Source organism: Raphanus sativus, chromosome 3 (genome assembly GCF_000801105.2).
Source record: "Raphanus sativus cultivar WK10039 chromosome 3, ASM80110v3, whole genome shotgun sequence".
NCBI classification, from domain to species: domain Eukaryota; kingdom Viridiplantae; phylum Streptophyta; class Magnoliopsida; order Brassicales; family Brassicaceae; genus Raphanus; species Raphanus sativus.
Window position 1 is genome coordinate 24,203,163 of NC_079513.1, and position 18,557 is coordinate 24,221,719.

General features: G+C 30.1%; 3 protein-coding genes, 1 non-coding gene and 1 pseudogene across 4 annotated transcripts in view; 4 read left to right on the top strand and 1 right to left on the bottom strand.

The window, feature by feature from the left end:
* The window catches only part of LOC130510125 (probable receptor-like protein kinase At5g20050), a 1,494-nt gene extending 1,468 nt beyond the window's left edge, over nt 1-26 (bottom strand). The window contains exon 1 of the mRNA XM_057006472.1: nt 14-26. Within this exon, the coding sequence (XP_056862452.1) occupies nt 14-26 (13 nt within the window). The remainder of the gene's footprint in view (nt 1-13) is intronic.
* A 1,130-nt stretch (nt 27-1,156) lies between these two features.
* On the top strand, nt 1,157-16,823 carry LOC130510126 (glutamate decarboxylase 1-like; annotated as a pseudogene).
* Nucleotides 8,636-9,449, top strand: LOC130509357 (uncharacterized). Its single transcript, XM_057005219.1, has one exon. It carries the CDS (start codon nt 8,707-8,709, stop codon nt 9,319-9,321), a length of 615 nt encoding a protein of 204 aa, XP_056861199.1. The 5' UTR covers nt 8,636-8,706; the 3' UTR covers nt 9,322-9,449.
* On the top strand, nt 10,948-11,166 carry LOC130510318 (small nucleolar RNA U3). Its single transcript, XR_008943995.1, has one exon. It is a non-coding gene; the product is annotated as a small nucleolar RNA U3 (small nucleolar RNA).
* Nucleotides 15,109-15,921, top strand: LOC130509356 (uncharacterized). The gene has a single exon (XM_057005218.1). The coding sequence runs from the start codon at nt 15,184-15,186 to the stop codon at nt 15,811-15,813; it is 630 nt and encodes a 209-aa protein (XP_056861198.1). The 5' UTR covers nt 15,109-15,183; the 3' UTR covers nt 15,814-15,921.
* Nucleotides 16,824-18,557: the final 1,734 nt, after the last annotated feature.

Below are 18,557 nucleotides of genomic sequence, written 5' to 3' on the forward strand. Positions count from 1 at the left end.
ATTTGGGGTGGACATTCGGATACCATTTGGTTCAGTTTGGTTCGGTTCGGTTCAGTTCAGTTATGTTTCGATTTTTCGTGAGTTCGATCCGGTTCGGATCTGCGGGTTCGGTTTAGGTTTGGACTCAGATAACTCATTTTATTTTAAAAAAATAAAACTCGTATATACTTTAAATTTCTCAAAATATGAAAATAAAAAAATATTTATAACATATAAATGTGTATAATACAAGCTAAAATACTTAAACTTAACATAAAATATGGTTAGCTTCAATACTCAGATAAGAAATCAATAGATATTTGAAGTATTGGTATTTTGAATATCATTTAACTATTTTAATCATGTATTTTTAACTATTTGTAAATATTTGGACAATTTAATAACATTTTATATATTTTGTATATTCTTTTAGATATTAAATTCTAAAAATAATTAATATATTTAAGTATATAAATCTGGTTTCGATATATTCGATATCTGAAATATTTCGTTTCGGATCAGGTTCTGTTCTAAAAAATATCATGTTAATAACATTTTACAATTTTTGGTAATTTATAGACGTTTTAAAAAATTCAAAATGTAACATATATGAAAAATATATTTTTTTAAATATGTTTAAGTGATTTTTTTGATAATATTAATTAAAATAAAATGTAGAGAATACAAATTTTTATCAATATTTTTGATTTATAATCATTAATTATCATATATACGTTAATCATATTAGGTAATTTCGTAGCTTTTATTTAAGGAAATAAACTTACGTAGTTTTTATTTAAGGGAAGAATTTAAGACTACTAATTAATATGATAATTAGTTTAATGAAAAGTATAATATATATTTATATGGACCAACATATTTTTCTAAGGATTTCTGAGAATCATCTTAGCGATGACACGTGGCTACAAAACATGTTGTAATATTCCAGGATTAATATATAGGGGATAAGAGTACTGTAACTATATCTTCCTCGAACATTCTCGTGTATATATATACACTTACCCTTTGAGTGTGTATTGTTTTAACTTTACATTAAAGATCTGTGATACTCGCCGGGAATATTATAGTTAAACATCAATCTCGGTGTCAATAAGTCATAAGCCACGCTGCTTTTCACTAACTAATCATTATTGTTTAAATATTTTGAAAACTGAACCGATGCGTGAACATGATTGCACATCTATTCAATGCACCGTTAGGAGAGACGGAGACAGACTTCGGAGTAAGGACCGTTGGATTATCTGAAGCCATAATGTTGGCCGGTTTGGCCTTTAAGCGAAAATGGCAGAAACAAGCGTAAAGCCAAAGGCAAACCCTTCGATAAACCCAACATTGTCACCGGAGCTAGTGTTCAAGTAATTCACGATTATTCAAGTTTAGTAATCCTAACTGAATTTGTGTCTTTGACTAATTTCTTACAATGACGTATCAATATGTTCGGTGTGTTGGGAGAAATTCGCTTGGTATTTTGAGGTTGAGCTTAAGGAAGTGAAACTAAGCGAAAGATATTATGTGATGGACCCGGAGCAAACTGTTGAGATGGTAGATGAGAACACTATATGTGTTGCAGCCATTCTTGGTCTTCGAAGTCTCGGACATGCTTCACCGGTTAGTTTTTATTTGAGAAACCATAGAAACTGTATATAATATTCTAAAGAAAAACGTCATCTGATAAATAATTATTTTTAAAAATAATTATATAAATGAACTAAAATTTTATTAGTTTTGGTAATTATATCTTGATAACTTTAGCAATGGAGATGCTCTAATGTCTCCTACTCTTTCTCATTTCGAAAGGTTTCATTGTGATATATGATTCATGCACTTGAGAGTAAATACATAAATTAGACCTTTTCTTTTGACTAACTAAATTAGACATTAATGATAGTTCAAAGATTCATAAAAATAAGTAACTAGATTTGTGTATGCTATTAATATACAAGGCCTCCTAACACATAACACATAACAGTTCTTCGAGTGGTCATCAGAGAAGATTTTTCAAGAACACTCGCAGAGAGACTTGTGATCGATATTGAGAAAGTAATGCGTGAGCTCGATGAGCTTCCTTCACGAGTAATCCACAAAATTTCGCTAGGAGAGGCAAAGAGTAAAGCTGACGGCGATAACTTGATTGTGACGGTGAAGAAAATCGATATGGAGAAGAAGAGAGAGATCATCAATGGCTGGAAGAAGTTTGTTTACGACAGGAAGAAGACATATGGTATCTGTTAACTGAGTAATATATAATGAAAATGTTTGGACTGCTTTATCAATAATGCATTGCATTCATTCAGAGATTTGAAGGTTTTTACTTTGTTGTCGAACAATTAAAGTTTCGTTTGATTAGAACTTGAATATCTTTTGATACTAGTGGTTTTCCGGCGCTATGCGCCGGGTCTATATGTTTTATTTTTACATGAATTTATAATTTATTATATGATTTTAGTAAAGAGAATATGTTAAAAATATGAAAATAAAAATATGTTAAAAGAAAATGATATTTTTTCTAATATTTTTGATAGTGGTTAATGAAAGTAGTATATTACTTTGTTTGAAATTATTTAGTTCGAAGAGAAATAACATAAATGGCTGTTACTAATTAATTTAATAAAAATAGAATAAAAACCTGATAGTCGTAACAAAGTTAATTTAGTAAGAAATAAAGCAAAGTTGATATTTTATTTAGAGAACATACTTTTATTATTAATTATTAGAATACTTATGAACTATTAAACTTGTACTAATATATGTAGTTCAAAGAATAGAAAGATAGAATAAGTTTTATATTTTATAAATTTTATATAAAAAATAAGGGTGAAGTATCAATTTTTGGTAAACTAATTGATAATTATTAATATATACTTTTCAGATTACCACGTTTATTTTTTAAATATGGAGGTGCGAGTTGTATGTGTTAGTTTAGTCTGAAAGCCTCTAAAAAATATGTATTTTAAAATAAGAAACATAAATTTATTTTCTATATTAGTTTTGTTATAATAGAAGATTATGTCCGTCTGTTAACGAAATTCTTGTTTGTCCACCTTTATTTGTAAATATCAACGAATCTTGATAAATTTAAATATATTTTTTTAGCTAAAAAATATAAATGTTTGGTAAACTCCTCTATTTAATGGACAAATTCTATTTTAACCAGAGTGGAACATTTCACCAAATCTTCTTACCTTTCCATCAAGCAACAACATATCAACCCCAACATCTTGCATTTTTCTTAACATTTCAGGCTTGCCAAAATTGTTGTATCCTAGTCTTAACAACATCTCTATACCGGCTTGTCTTTAACTCTGAACAATGAAACTGGGACTTCGACATGATCTGAAATGGAAAAAGTAAAGGGATTTCCACCCGAGCTCTCACACCGTCTATACATAGGCAATGAAGCTGAGGAAGCATGAATTAAATAAGTATTCAATATGAGAGAGTGGGATGAGTGGAATTTCTGGATTCATGAATGGTTACGTCGATTGTGTTAAAGAAGGAGAATCGTAGATGTCATATTCTCCATCGTCAACATCAAATTCTAAGAAACCCTGTGAAGCAATGTTTTGAAATTTGATTCGGATACTGAACCAGACGATTTACCGGGTCGTTGGGTCAAATGATCGACCGTTGATTAATATAAATTAAATTTATTATATAATAATATATTAGCAATGAAAATAAATATATAAAAACTAAAGTTAATATTTTAAAATGTTTTTTAAACATCAAAATAATAGTTTTATAAAATACTACAATTCCATCAAATATTTTTTCTTTGGTTCTTAAATTTTGGATTTTTTACAAAACCTAAATCCGATTAATATGAATTAAATTTTGCTGTCGAAAAAAAAATCTGATTTACATTGGGTCACCAGATCTACCGGTTCAGCCGCGGATCCGGATCGGATTCAAAACACTGTTATAAACTCGTGGATATTTATGAAAGAAAATTTAAAAATTCAATGCCTTTCACAATTAACACCAATTAAAACCCATTATATATAAGTTGAGAAAATATTTTAATGGTTAAAAAGAGAATGCCATATGGCATTTTTCCCCCCAAGGAGATAAAAAAGCCAACTTTATATATAAAGATTATTGGGACATTTTGCATAAAGTTTATGTGTTTTTGTTATTAGTTTATCATTCATTACAAATAGGATCAATGAGTCTAGTAAATGCATAATATTTGGCTTATAATAGAGTTGCTGATTATCTTCAAATAAAAACAGTCTTATTATAATTAAATTTGTATCATTTATAATGTCAACAATAAGCGAACAATAAAAAAGTTACAATGTAGTAGTAAAATTTTTGATCGATACAAAAGATTTATTTATGATATTTTTAAATAAACTCTAAGCCGGACTAGGAGCAGTAGCATCATGACTAGAGCAATGTTTCTTAACATAGTTGGTAACGAAAGGATTACGGAACGATTTGAAAACCGTATGCTTACAATTTTCCTTCAACTTCTTGATCATGGTGCAACATTCAGAACCAACGGTTGTTTTTTCATCTAATGTCTTCATCAAACAATTTGTTACCATCTTGTAACTGGAAAAGCATTCCTTTAATTCCTGATTTGGGCTGTGTTTGTGGACAGGCGAGGGCGCCTGAGCATAACCCGACCATTGGAACTCCTCGCCATCTGTTGGGTCAAGGAATTGAGATGTGACACAGCTTGAAAAGAGAACTATAGCAACAAAAATTGTGAGATGCTTCATTTTCTTTTGATTATTTGTTGATGTGAAATTGAGAAAAACTGAATATGCTTTTGTTTTGGATGGCTTTAAAATGAAACTATGTCAGGGTTTATATAGAAGTTTACATTAAATATTTTTATAGCATGTACAAACAAAACATAGAAAGAATCATGACTAGTTATGTAAGATTTTTGTTTATATTCGATTAAGGACATAAATCTATAAAATTTGCATGTTGTTAACCCAAAAAGATTGCATACTATCTTAATGTTGACCAAAATATGGTATAATATCATAATAATATTATACTAGATAATGTTTGTGCAGACATATATATATATATATATTAAACAAAATTTTAATTTAATATTTACTTTCTTTATAAATTTTAAATTATTAAATGTGAAACAAATTTTATAAAAATAATATAAATTATCTAACTTCAATATTGATATTGGCCATAAATGTATTAATATTTTTTTCTTTTATTTGATATTTTTATTTATGAGATGTAAATTTTGGATATAAACCTTCTTTACAGTAGTAATCAAATTAAAACTTGAACTTGAAATTAAAACACTTATTATATTTGTGAATTGAAAAGAATTCTAGTGATACCAAAAGCATTGTAAGCATTCATAAATAATAAAACATCAGCAAAATTAACAATAACCAATAAACCTCTTATATCATCAATAATTTAAAATTTGAAAACCATGATACAAAAAACAAAATAATAAATTACAAAACATTATCATTGTATTCTCTTAGATTATTATTATTTTTATTTTCTTAGATTATTTCTCAATTTATTTTTATGTTTTGTAATGTTTTATCCTAGTTGTTCTTGCTTCAATATTTTAAAATATTTTAAATTAATTTTCATTTTTTCATTTAGTACTTTTGATTTTGAAGATTAAAAATAATTCAATGTTCGTCATGTATAAATATAAATTATTTTTTTTGGTTAAAATATTATTCTTTAATATTAAATATATATTAAATATTAAGCATAAACTTAAATTTTAGATTTTATGACATATATTTCCAGTGATGTTTTAATTTCAGTCTTATATTAATCTGTATTTCGATCAATATTTTTAATAAGGAAAATTGTCATCTTTTTGTTTTTGTTTTTGGGTCATCTTAACCATTAAAATTATGAACTATGTAAGATAAACCTAGTTATGATATTATTGGCTGACAAAAAAGTTATGATATTATTGATAGAATTTGTGAATATCTATTTATAAATTAATTAATATCCTAAATATCATGATCCATAAAATGGAGTGAAAATTGAGTGAAAAAGGCAGCCTCCTGGATGCCTTCAGCAGAATTCCGGTTTAATTCCGATAGACGACCATTAGACGACAGTTGGGTCTCTTTCGAGGGCATTCGGATACCAGAGCCATTAAAAATATCATTATTCATATATATGTATATAAGATTTTAAATTAATTAGACTAGTGGCTTATCTCAAAATCAAGGTGAAAACGACAAGCATTTAAGCTAATGATTCAACTAAAAGTTATGAAAAATACGATAAATAAGAATAATAATCTAAAATCATAGAGTACATGACAAGTAAGCAAATTTATTTCTATTTGCTCAAATAATAGTATAGATTAATTAGACTAGTGTGTCATCTCAAAATCAAGGAATGACTCACATTTAAATTAATGACTCAACTAAAAATTATGGAATATACAATAAATAAGAATAATAATATAAAACCATAGAAAATAATCAAAATATGACAAATAAATAAATTCACTTCTTAAATAATAATATAGATAATCACTTAATAGAGAGGAAAATAGTAAATTAATATTGCCCATCAGAATATTCTCATTTGCACAACATTATCCCAAAAATAATCAAAATTAGGATAGGTTCACAAATTAAATCTAAAAAGATAACTACAAATACATGACATAATGTTCTCAGGACTCAGAATACTAAAGCACATACTCTTGCATGTGGCCTACTCTAAGTCAACTTTCCTACTTTATCCATATGGACATATTTGGTTAACAGAATCTCAACCGAAACTGTTTATGTTGAAGACCAAAGAAAAACAGTCATTGTTAATTCAAAATAATCTTCTGTCCAAAATTAACATGTGATTCAGATTATAGTTGTTTTGTAAAGAATAAAACTAGTATGTATTGAAATAAAGCTGGCAACCAGAAATATTATAGCAACAAAAAAAAAACTCAACCTAAAATCATTCTGTTTTGAAGCTTAAAATTTTAAACTATTCTTTTGCAACTTGCAAGTTCAACAAAAAAAGCTTGTAGTCACTGTTCTATATTTTCTGTTAATTAAGCTTCAGTATAAAACAAACCATCATTGAATAGCCTGTCTATTGGAAAGGGCCAAAAAGACAAACTTTCAAATTAGCTTTTAGATTTATGTAGCTTATTATTCTTTTTTTTTTTTTGCTAAACTGTAAATATCATTAAGAAGAGAGAATTTGCAAAAGCTTGATACATCTTGGCAAAAATAAAGAAAAAACAAAATGGATCATGAACATCCTTAGGAAAGGATAACTTTAGCGCCTATTGGAACCAGAGAACCATAAGCGAGTTGAATAGCTTGTAGGACCTTCGAGCAGAGATGATGTTGCGAACCTCCCTGTCAAGGGCCTTAAATACATGAGCAGGAGACAGAGAAATGTTGTTGTGAACAAGGTTATTTCTCTGTTTCCAGATGTGGAAAACAACTGCTTGAGAGGTGAGCTTCCGTAGCAGGCTTATTATTCTTCTGATATCTGTTAAAGTTAAAACATATAAAAGAAATAACCAATGTTGCATGACTTCTAACTTGACAAAATTAAAAATAATGTTGTCCGGAAAATATAATAAATTTAAAAACATGTTCGGCCATTTACAAGTTGCAACTTCATGTAGAGTGAGTTAAAGTGACGAGATTTTTTTTTTTTAAAAAAGAGTGATGGTTTGAATGTCCAGGAGAGGGTCTATCCGTAGGCTGTACCTCCACCCGGGGATTAGGCTTGTGTCATTATTGATTCGGGTTTAACCATTTTTAAAGTAAAAAAAAAAAAAAAAGTGATGGCCAGAGACTAGTGAATACACGGCAAAACATCTATCTTATTAAAACAGAAACATTATATTGGACCTAACATTTATTTTGTAAGTTTTTAAATTAAATACACATTTATACTTTATAGTTAAACCTACATTAAATCACTAATGTTCCTTTCTTTATACTATTATCCATGTTTCCAAACAATATATTTATTTCTTTATACTACTATCAATGTTTCCAAACAATATATTTTTTATACTACTATCAATGTTTCCAAATAATACAATAATTAATCTTAGTTATTTTATATCTATCATTTTCTCTTTAAAATTTTGTAGAAATGTCATAATTTCATAAATTGCAAAATAATGAACTTCAAAATTTGGATTATAAGATTACAAATTATGAAACTATTACAATTTAAATCATATTAGATTACATATCGATCATCCATCAGTTCAATCGGTTAGTCTCGGGTTTTAATTTTTTTTTTTAATATGAATATTTTAAAAAACCTAAATTGAATTGTCAGATCTTCGGACTAACCGGTATAATCACAATCGGGTTGAATTTAAAAACACTGATTTAAATGCAAAAATAATTTAAATACACTCTTTAAAAATTACCAAAATATTTATTAAGTTCTTAGTAAAATTTTTCATCATAAAATATTCCGCGCTTCCAAAGCGCGGGTCAAGATCTAGTTTGAATTATAAAACAAAAAAGTGGAAATATACGCGCATTCAACCATATAATGTCAACGTGTATATGCACAACTGTCTATCTCCACCTTGCAAATAACATTATAATATAATATTTCTATAAGACTGTAAACTATATCTTCCTCGAACATTCTTTTCTCTATATATACACACACTTATGTTCCTGGATCATGTCCTAACACACACACTTACCCTTTTCCTCTCTTAGATCTTATCTTCACATAATGGGAAACTACGCTTCTTGCGCTCTAAGCAACACAACGTCTTCTTCTTCTTCATCATCTTCAAAAGTGATTCTCCCTGACGGTGAAGTGCGTCACATTCACGCGCCGACCAAAGCCGCGGAGCTTATGATGGAGATTCCTAGCTTCTTCCTCGTCGACGCCAAAACGTTAAAGATCGGTCGGAAACTTAACCCGCTAGCCGCCGACGATGATCTTGAAACTAGAGGCCGACATGTGTACGTCGCTTTCCCCATGACGCGTGCCACGTCATCAGCAAACACTTCGGACATGGCTCGGTTATTTCTAGCCACCAAGAAACAGCAGCGCCGCCGTGTCGGAACAGCCGTGAAACACTGTCACAACGGCGGAAGGATTTCGCCGGAGGGAGAGGAGGACGTCGAGATGATCTCGGCGGGATCTAAGCTGAGTTTAGAAGACATCGATGAGTTTTCGGCGGCGGAGTTAATGCACAGAATCTCAAATTCGAAATCTAAGAAACCAAAGTTGGAAACCATAGCTGAAGAAGAATCTGTCCTAAACGCACATGAAATCAAACAAATGTTGGAACTTGATTTTTTCAATGGTTTCTTTAATAATGTCAGTTCTCGTTTGTAGTGTTATTGAGAATAAACATGTAATTATTATGGTTGGGGTTTAACTTAGTTCTTTGATTTTATGAACTGTAAATTAATAATCTTAAGCTCTTTACCCATTATGATAAAGTCTACAACATTTTTATAGTATTTGTTTTCTTTAATCAGTATTTAATAATTTAATGAATCCTAAAATCAAAACTACACCATCTTTTTTTTTTAAACTATTAAAATGATTCAAAAGTTGTAGTATTTATACAGACAAAAACATACAGTTACAATAAACAAATCTACAGACTAAATCCTACAACAAAATTCTATATATATCTAGAGTTCAACCAATGATCACTTAATCTTTTTATTTTCTTAAGCCACTCACTTATTAGTCACGTTTTAACATTGAAAACATAATCATTCATGATTTTTCACAGGGAAGTCTCACAATTATAACACCAGGAACAGTCTGGACATATATTCGAGAAAAGTTGAAAAGAAAAAATAGTCTCTCTTTTGAGGAGTTTGAGATCTTGTGAAGGTAATGATGGGTGATTAGAATCTCTCTGACAGGTTTATGGATGAGAAGGCTTCACTATATCTGGAGTTTCTACACTGCGAAGATACTTTCTACAATTTCAAAGCAACATATTCTACTATTACTACTTTTACAAGGCTAAAAAGGAACTTTCTATCCTCAAGATCACGGTTGCTGCTATGCTAATATGAATCTCTTGCAACAGCTTCCATCATCTTGAAACCTCTTGTTAAACAGTGAGTATCTTAAAACATGTTGAATATTCCTTCACGTGATCGGTGATCCAAGCCATGCCCCGTGACCAATGCCATCTTTAAAGTCTCCTCGCTCTGAAAATCCAACGTTACAAGTTTCTGATTCCAAGTGCCGGCCTTGAAAATATATAGACCGGAAGCTAGTAGGAAAAATAAGGCCTATTCACTAAGTAGAAAATTAATCAATCTATTGTTCATAAGTAATATATATTAAGATGTATATGTGTGAAAGAAAAAAGGCAATGCGGTAGATCAAACTCGTCACCTTCCGTTCCAGAAAACTACATTTACCACTAGGCTACCTAAAAATCACTGAAAATAAATGGCCGAAAAATGACTTTAAAAATGAAGGCCGGAAGCTCAGGCTTCCTCAGCTTCCGTTCAGGGCCGCTTCCACATAAGATAAAAAAGAAGAGGATCAGTGTGTAACAAACCTTTCGGATGGGTCAATGCCAAATTTGATGCGAGTATGAGAATTTACATGCGAATAAGAAAAACATCACCAGAACGAATGCCAAAGAGGAAGAGATGAAACGTTGTGACCAAAACAAGCCATATATGGTGTTATTCAGACATCAATCTTAAGTACGTAATCGAAAGTAGAAGACTTTAACGAGGAAGAGGATTCAAGACAAGACCTGGTCTCATACTGTCGTTTCTCTGTGTTTCTTCAGAGAGTCCATTGAAGTGCCGCTAACATGCGCTATGTATAAATAGCTTCAATTTTTGGTTTATTTTGATTTTGGTTTAATAAATAACACGTGTCATAAGAGAGGCTGAATAAGTGGTGAAAGAAGAGTCCCACATCGGTAAAGCGGAGAAGAGACGAGTTGTTTATATATGGTAGAAAGCACCATTGGTCACGACCTTACTTGAACAGGATCTGTTCTATAGGGGAGTACGTCTGTGTCTTTGATCTCTAAAGAGACAGGTCTTTAAAAACCTGATGATGAATAATGGCCGTGCGATTTGAGTGTGATTAACGGCTTACGAGTCTCTTCGGAGTCTCTGCGCTGTAGAGGATCGCTACCTAGCTTGGTCTCGACCATGCTAGGGTGGTCGCACGGCTGTCTGATAGGTCTTACCTTTTTTTTTTTCCTTTCCTTTCGGAAACTTCATATATTTATACCCCATATTTTTTTTTTTTTCATCCTCGAGCTTTTTAACTTTATTATATTTTACAGAAGATTTTTGTTATGATGCTTTTAAACCCTCAGCATTTTGGTAGTATGTAGCCTGAATTCTACAATCAACTTTTTTTTTTCTACAATCGACAATAAACTTCAATTCCTTTATCTTTTCCCCCCAGCCAGATTCTTTTGTTTTATCCTTAAATTTTGAATTTATCATATTTTACCCAGACTTTTTTTGTGATCAGCTTAAACCCTCAGGATTTTCGTTATTGGCCTAATCCTACAATCTATCTGCATGAATCAACTATCGAAAATGCTGACTCCACACGCCCAGGGGTCAAATACAATTTAAAAACATGTACATTAGATAGTGGAATCAAATAAACTTCGACTCAAACAAATTTTTTTTTTGGTCATAGACTTCGACTCAAATAATCTAATAAAGAAAACATGTAAGAGCTTTAAAAACAGTAACGTATGGAACAATTAACAAACAACAATCTAAATTGTCCTCACGTTTACATACATACGTTCAAAACATTCAGGAATCAAACGTAAAAAGTTGATCGAGTTGCAAAACAAATATTTTTCTATTAGAATGTCCTCATTTGCACATTATTATCTCAAATTAAAAATATCAAAAAATTTGGAGAAGGTTCCCAAATTAAATCTAAAAAGATAACTATAAACACATGACATAAACCCCTAAAAAGCCAGAGTTATCATTAATGCAAAATAATCTTCTTCTTTTTATTTTGTTAAATAGTTATCATTAATTCAAAATAATCTTATGTTAAATGATTCAGATTATATTTTTGTATAAAAAATAACTAAATTCTACCAAAAATAATAAAAATTAGTATATGTTGAAATAAAGCTGACAACTAAAAAATATTATAGCGACAAAAAAAAAAGAAAACCAAACCTAAAATCATTATTTTGAAGATTTAAAATTATTCTTTTGCAAATTCAACTCAAAGCTTGTAGTCACTGTTCTCTACTTTATGTTTTTTTTTTGTAACACTGTTCTCTACTTTATGTTTAAGCTTCAGTAGTACACAAATGGGATCTGTTAACTGAGTAATATAATGAAAATGTTTGGGATGTATGCTTTATCAATTATGCATTTGCATTAATTCGGAGATTTGAAGGTTTTTACTTTGCTGTTGTTGAACAATTAAAGTTTCGTTTGATTAAGATATATTTTGATATTATTGTGACATTTTGAATAAAGTTTCTATCTTTTTGTTATTAGTTTGTCATCCATTACAAATAGGACTAATGAATCTAGTAAACGCATAATATTTGGCTTATAATAGAGTTGCTGATTAAAAACAGTCGTTATAATTGAACTTGTATCATTTATAATGTCAACAATAAGCAAACAATAAAAAGTTACATAATGTAATAGTAAACTTTTTTGATCGATATAAAAGATTTATTTATGCTATTTTCAAATAAAATCTAAGCCGGACTAGGAGCAGTAGCATCATGACTAGAGCAATGTTTCTTAACATAGTTGTTAACAAAAGGGTTACGGAACGATTTGTAAACGGTATGCTTACAACTTTCATTCAACTCCTCGACCGTGGTGCAGCATTCAGAACCAGTGGTTTCTTTTTTGGTTAACGTCTTCATCAAACATTTTGTTACCTTATTGTAACTGGAAAAACACTTCTTTAATTCCTGATCTGGGATGTGTTTGTGGATAGCTGAAGGCGCCTTAGCGTAACCCGACCATTGGAGCTCTTCGTTATCTATTGGGTCAAGGAATTGAGATGTGACACAGCTTGAAAAGAGAACTATAGCAACAAAAAGTGTGAAATTCTTCATTTTTTTGGATTTGTGTCGATGTAAAATTGTGAAATTGAAAAAAAATGAATGTGCTTTTAGTTTTGGATGGCGTTAAAGATGAAACTACTGAAACTATGTCAAGGTTTATATAAAAGTTTGCAATGAATACTTTTATAGCATATACAAATAAAACATAGAAAGAATCATGATTAAATTTGTTTATATTCTATTAAGGACATAAATCTATAAAATATGCATGTTGTTAATCCAAAAAGATTGTAAAATATCTTAATGTTGACCAAAAATATGGTATGATATCATAATAATATTTTATGATCACCTCATAATGAAGAAAAAACAGCAAATTAACATCGTCTATCAGAATGTTCTCATTTGCACAACATTATCTCCCAAAAATAATAATCAAAAATTAGGATAAGGTTCACAAACTAAATCTAAAAAAGATAACTACCAACACCATGACATAAACCTATAATATATTCTTGTTCTAAGGACTCAAAATAAAAAAAGACATATATTCTTACATCAGATTTAACCTTCCTACTTTGTTCATATGGACACATAGGGGGTGGTTGATTGAATTTTATCTTCTTTTTTAGTTTTATTTATTTTTAAATAACTAAAGTTACCAAACATGATATAGCTTTATTTTTAAAAGTTAAAGTATAAATAAATTTCTATTATTTTTACCAATAATTATTTGACTATATTTCTAAAGAGCCACCTAAAAAATAAAGCAATTTTTTTCTTATGTATTTTAGGCAAAACAAACCAATCTTTCTTTTATATATGATGGAATCTGTAAACTGAAAAGGTTATCTATAATATTAAGTAAATTAGATAATAATAATTAAAAACATATATAAATATTAGTTATATCACATTTTAAATAACAATAAACTTTGATAATTTATAAACAAATATTAATATAAATGATCTTAACTGATAAAATAATTATTTATACATACATCATATATTTTATTTTACAATATCTACAACTTATAATGTTACAACAAATTTAACTACATTAAAATTCTCTGCAAAAAAAAAATTACAGTAATAATTTTACAGCTACAATCAATTTTATCTTTTTTTTTTAACGCTGATTTATTATGATATTACAATTACAATTATTAGGAACCACCTTAGCCTAATGGTTAAGGTCTAAAGGCTTCTACACCCAGGTCTGGGGTTCGATTCCCAGACTATGCAATTTATTGCAGATTTTCTCAAATCCAGGTTTCAAGTCCCGGAGAGAGCGCGATTTATTAGGCAACTATGCAGATTATGGAAGGAAGGATTACAGGCAACTATGCGATTATGGAAGGAAGTATTACAAGAGATCTTCAACATGGTGCAAGTAAATCTGATCAGGCGTGGATCTTCATAGGACGGCTCAGATGATGCAGTTAGGCGTAGATCTTCATAAGACAGGTAGTATTGTCGGTTGTCGAATCGTCTATGTAATGTTCCTAATAATTGTAATTGTAATATCACAATCAATTTTATCTACCGTTAAACTTTTACAGCTAGATAAAAAAATATTTTTACAGCTAAAATTTTACGGTCAAACCAATCATCAGCATGATCTCTAATTTAATTAATAGAATCTCAATAGAGTATATTTATACTGACGAAAAAATAGTAATTATTATCAAAATAATCTTCGGTTCAAATTTAACGTTGTAATTAAGATAAATTTAATGATGTGATTCAGATTATATTTGTTTTGTGTAGAGTAAAAAAAACTAGTGTGTATTAGAATAAAGCTGACAACCAAAAATATTATAGCGACAAGAAAAACTCAACCTAAAATCATTCTTTTGTGAAGCTTAGAAGTTAAAACCCAAAACTATTCTTTTGTAACTGTTCTCTATTTTCTGTTTAAGCTTCAGTGAACACGGCAATACATTTGAAGTCTAATAAAATGTGGAAATATACGCGCATTCAACCATATAATGTCAACGTGTATATGCACAACTGTCTATCTCCACCTTGCAACTAACATTATAATATAATATCTCTATAAGACTAAACTATATCTTCCTCGAACATTCTTTTCTACATATATACACACACTTATGTCTTCCTGGATCCTGTCCTAACACACACACTTACCCTTTTCCTCTCTTAGATCTTATCTTCACATAATGGGAAACTACGCTTCTTGCGCTCTAAGCAACACAACGTCTTCTTCTTCTTCATCATCTTCAAAAGTGATTCTCCCTGACGGTGAAGTGCGTCACATTCACGCGCCGACCAAAGCCGCCGAGCTTATGATGGAGATTTCTAGCTTCTTCCTCGTCGACGCCAAAACGTTAAAGATCGGTCGGAAACTTAACCCGTTAGCCGCCGACGATGATCTTGAAACTAGAGGCCGACACGTGTACGTCGCTTTCCCCATGACGCGTGCCACGTCATCAGCAAACACTTCGGACATGGCTCGGTTATTTCTAGCCACCAAGAAACAGCAGCGCCGCAGTGTCGGAGCCAAATCTACGGCCGCGAAACAGTGTCACAACGGCGGAAGGATTTCGCCGGAGGGAGAGGAGGACGACGTCGAGATGATATCGGCGGGATCTAAGCTGAGTTTAGAAGACATCGATGATCAGTTTTCGGCGGCGGAGTTAATGCATAGAATCTCGAATTCGAAATCTAAGAAACCAAAGCTGGAAACCATAGCTGAAGAAGAATCTGTCCTAAACGCACATGAAATCAAACAAATGTTGGAACTTGATTTTTTCAACGTTTTCTTTAATAATGTTAGTTCTCGTTTGTAGTGTTATTGAGAATGAACATGTAATGATTATGGTTGGGGTTTAACCGTTTAACTTGGTTCTTTGATTTTATGAACTGTAAATTAATAATCTTAAGCTCTTTACCCATTATGATAAAGTCTACAACATTTTTATAGTATTTGTTTTCTTTACTCAGTATTTAATAATTTAATGAATCCTAAAAGCAAAACTACACCATCTTTTTTTTTTTAAACAACTATTAAAATGATTCAAAAGTTGTAGTGTTTATACAGAAAACATATAGTTACAATAAACAAATCTACAGACTAAATCCTACAACAAAATTCTATATCTAGAGTTCAACCAATGATCACTTAATCTTTTTTTTTAAAGCCACTCAATTGTTAGTCACGTTTTAACATTCAAAACATAACTATTTCATGATTTTTCACAGGGAAGTCTCACAATTATAACACCAGGAACAGTCTGGACATATATTCAAGAAAAGTTGAAGTGAAGAAAAAATAGTCTCTCTTTTGAGGAGTTTGAGATCTTGTGAAGGTAATGATAGGTGATTAGTAGTACTATAGAGTAAGAATAAACGTTTATACTAATCAAAACAACTAATAACTGCGTTGATATTTGTATGTTTTTGATAGATGGGACACACCAATTCATGTGGATGCGAGTGGAGGATTCATAGCAACATTTTTTGGCAAAAAAAAAGGATTCATAGCAACATTTCTGTATCCAGAATTGGAATGCGACTTTAGATTGCCATTGGTGAAGAGTATAAATGTGAGTGGTCAGTGACTCACAAGTATGGACTTGTGTACGCTGGGATTGGCTGGGTTATCTGGAGAAACAAAGAGGATTTGCCTGAAGAACTCATCTTCCATATCAATTATCTTGGTGTTGACCAACCTACTTTTACGCCAAATTTCTCCAAAGGTAAGTTTAACTTAGTGATGGTCTTATACGTACTAGCCATGATACTTTGCATTGATTCGGATAGTTTGAAGGATTTTACTTTGCTCTTAGTGAACAATTAAAAGTTTCGTTTGATTAAGATATATTTTGATATTATTATGACATTTTGAATAAAGTTTCTATCTTTCTGTTATTAGTTTGTCATCTTACAAATAGGATTAGTGAGTCTAGTAAATGCATAATATTTGGCTTATAATAGAGTTGCTGATTAAAAACAGTCGTTATAACTGAACTTGTATCATGTATAATGTCAACAATAAGCAAACAATAAAAAGTTACATAATGTAATAGTAAATTCTTTTGATCGATATAAAAGATTGGTTTATGATATTTTCAAAAAAAATCTAAGCCGGACTAGGAGCAGTAGCATCATGGCTAGAGCAATGTTTCTTAACATAGTTGTTAACAAAAGGGTTACGGAACGATTTGTAAACAGTATGCTTACAACTTTCATTCAACTCTTTGACCGTAGTGCAGCATTCAGAATCAGTGGTTTCTTTTTTGGTTAACGTCTTCATCAAACATTTTGTTACCTTATTGTAACTGGAAAAGCACTTCTTTAATTCCTGATCTGGGATGTGTTTGTGGATAGCCGAGGGCGCCTTAGCGTAACCCGACCATTGGAGCTCTTCGTTATCTATTGGATCAAGGAATTGAGATGTGACACAGCTTGAAAAGAAAACTATAGCAACAAAAAGTGTGAAATTCTTCATTTTTTGGATTTTGTGTCGATGTAAAATTGTGAAATTGAGAAAAAATGAATGTGCTTTTAGTTTTGGATGACGTTAAAGATGAAACTACTGAAACTATGTCAAGGTTTATATAAAGTTTGCAATGAATACTTTTATAGAATATACAAATAAAACATAGAAAGAATCATATGATTAACTTTGTTTATATTCGATTAAGGACGTAAATCTATAAAATATGCATGTTGTTAAACCAAAAAGATTGTATAATATCTTAATGTTGACCAAAAATATGGTATGATATCATAATAACATTCTATGATCACCTCATAATGAAGAAAAAAACAGCAAATTAACATGTCTATCAGAATGTTCTCATTTGCACAACATTATCCCCCAAAAATAATAATCAAAAATTAGGATAAGGTTCACAAACTAAATCTAAAAAAGATAACTACCAACACATGACATAAACCTATAATACTCTTGTTCTAAGGACTCAAAATAAAAAATACATATATTCTTACATCAGATTTAACCTTCCTACTTTGTTCATATGGACACATAGGGGGTGGTTGATTGGATTTTATCTTCTTTTTTAGTTTTATTTATTTTTAAATAACTAAAGTTACCAAACATGATATAGCTTTATTTTTAAAAGTTAAAGTCTAAATAAATTTCTATTATTTTTACCAATAATTATTTGACTATATTTCTAAAGCGCCACCAAAAAAAATAAAGCAAATTTTTTCTTATGTATTTTAGGCAAAACAAACCAAATCTTTCTTTTATATACGATGGAATCTGTAAACTGAAAAGGTTATCTATAATATCAAATAAATTAGATAACCATAATTAAAAACATATATAAATATTAGTTATATCACATTTTAAATAACAATAACTTTGATAATTTATAAACAAATATTAATATAAATGATCTTAACTGATAAAATATTTTTTTTATACATACATCATATATTTTATTTTACAATATCTACAACTTATACTGTTACAACAAATTTAACTACATTAAAATTCTCTTCAAATTACAGTAATAATTTTACAGCTACAATTAATTTTATCTACCATTAAGCTTTTACAGCT

Bases quoted from the DNA above. Each gene is read 5' to 3' on its own strand.
- LOC130509357 (XM_057005219.1), top strand. From the start codon at position 8,707: ATGGGAAACTACGCTTCTTGCGCTCTAAGCAACACAACGTCTTCTTCT.
- LOC130509356 (XM_057005218.1), top strand. From the start codon at position 15,184: ATGGGAAACTACGCTTCTTGCGCTCTAAGCAACACAACGTCTTCTTCT.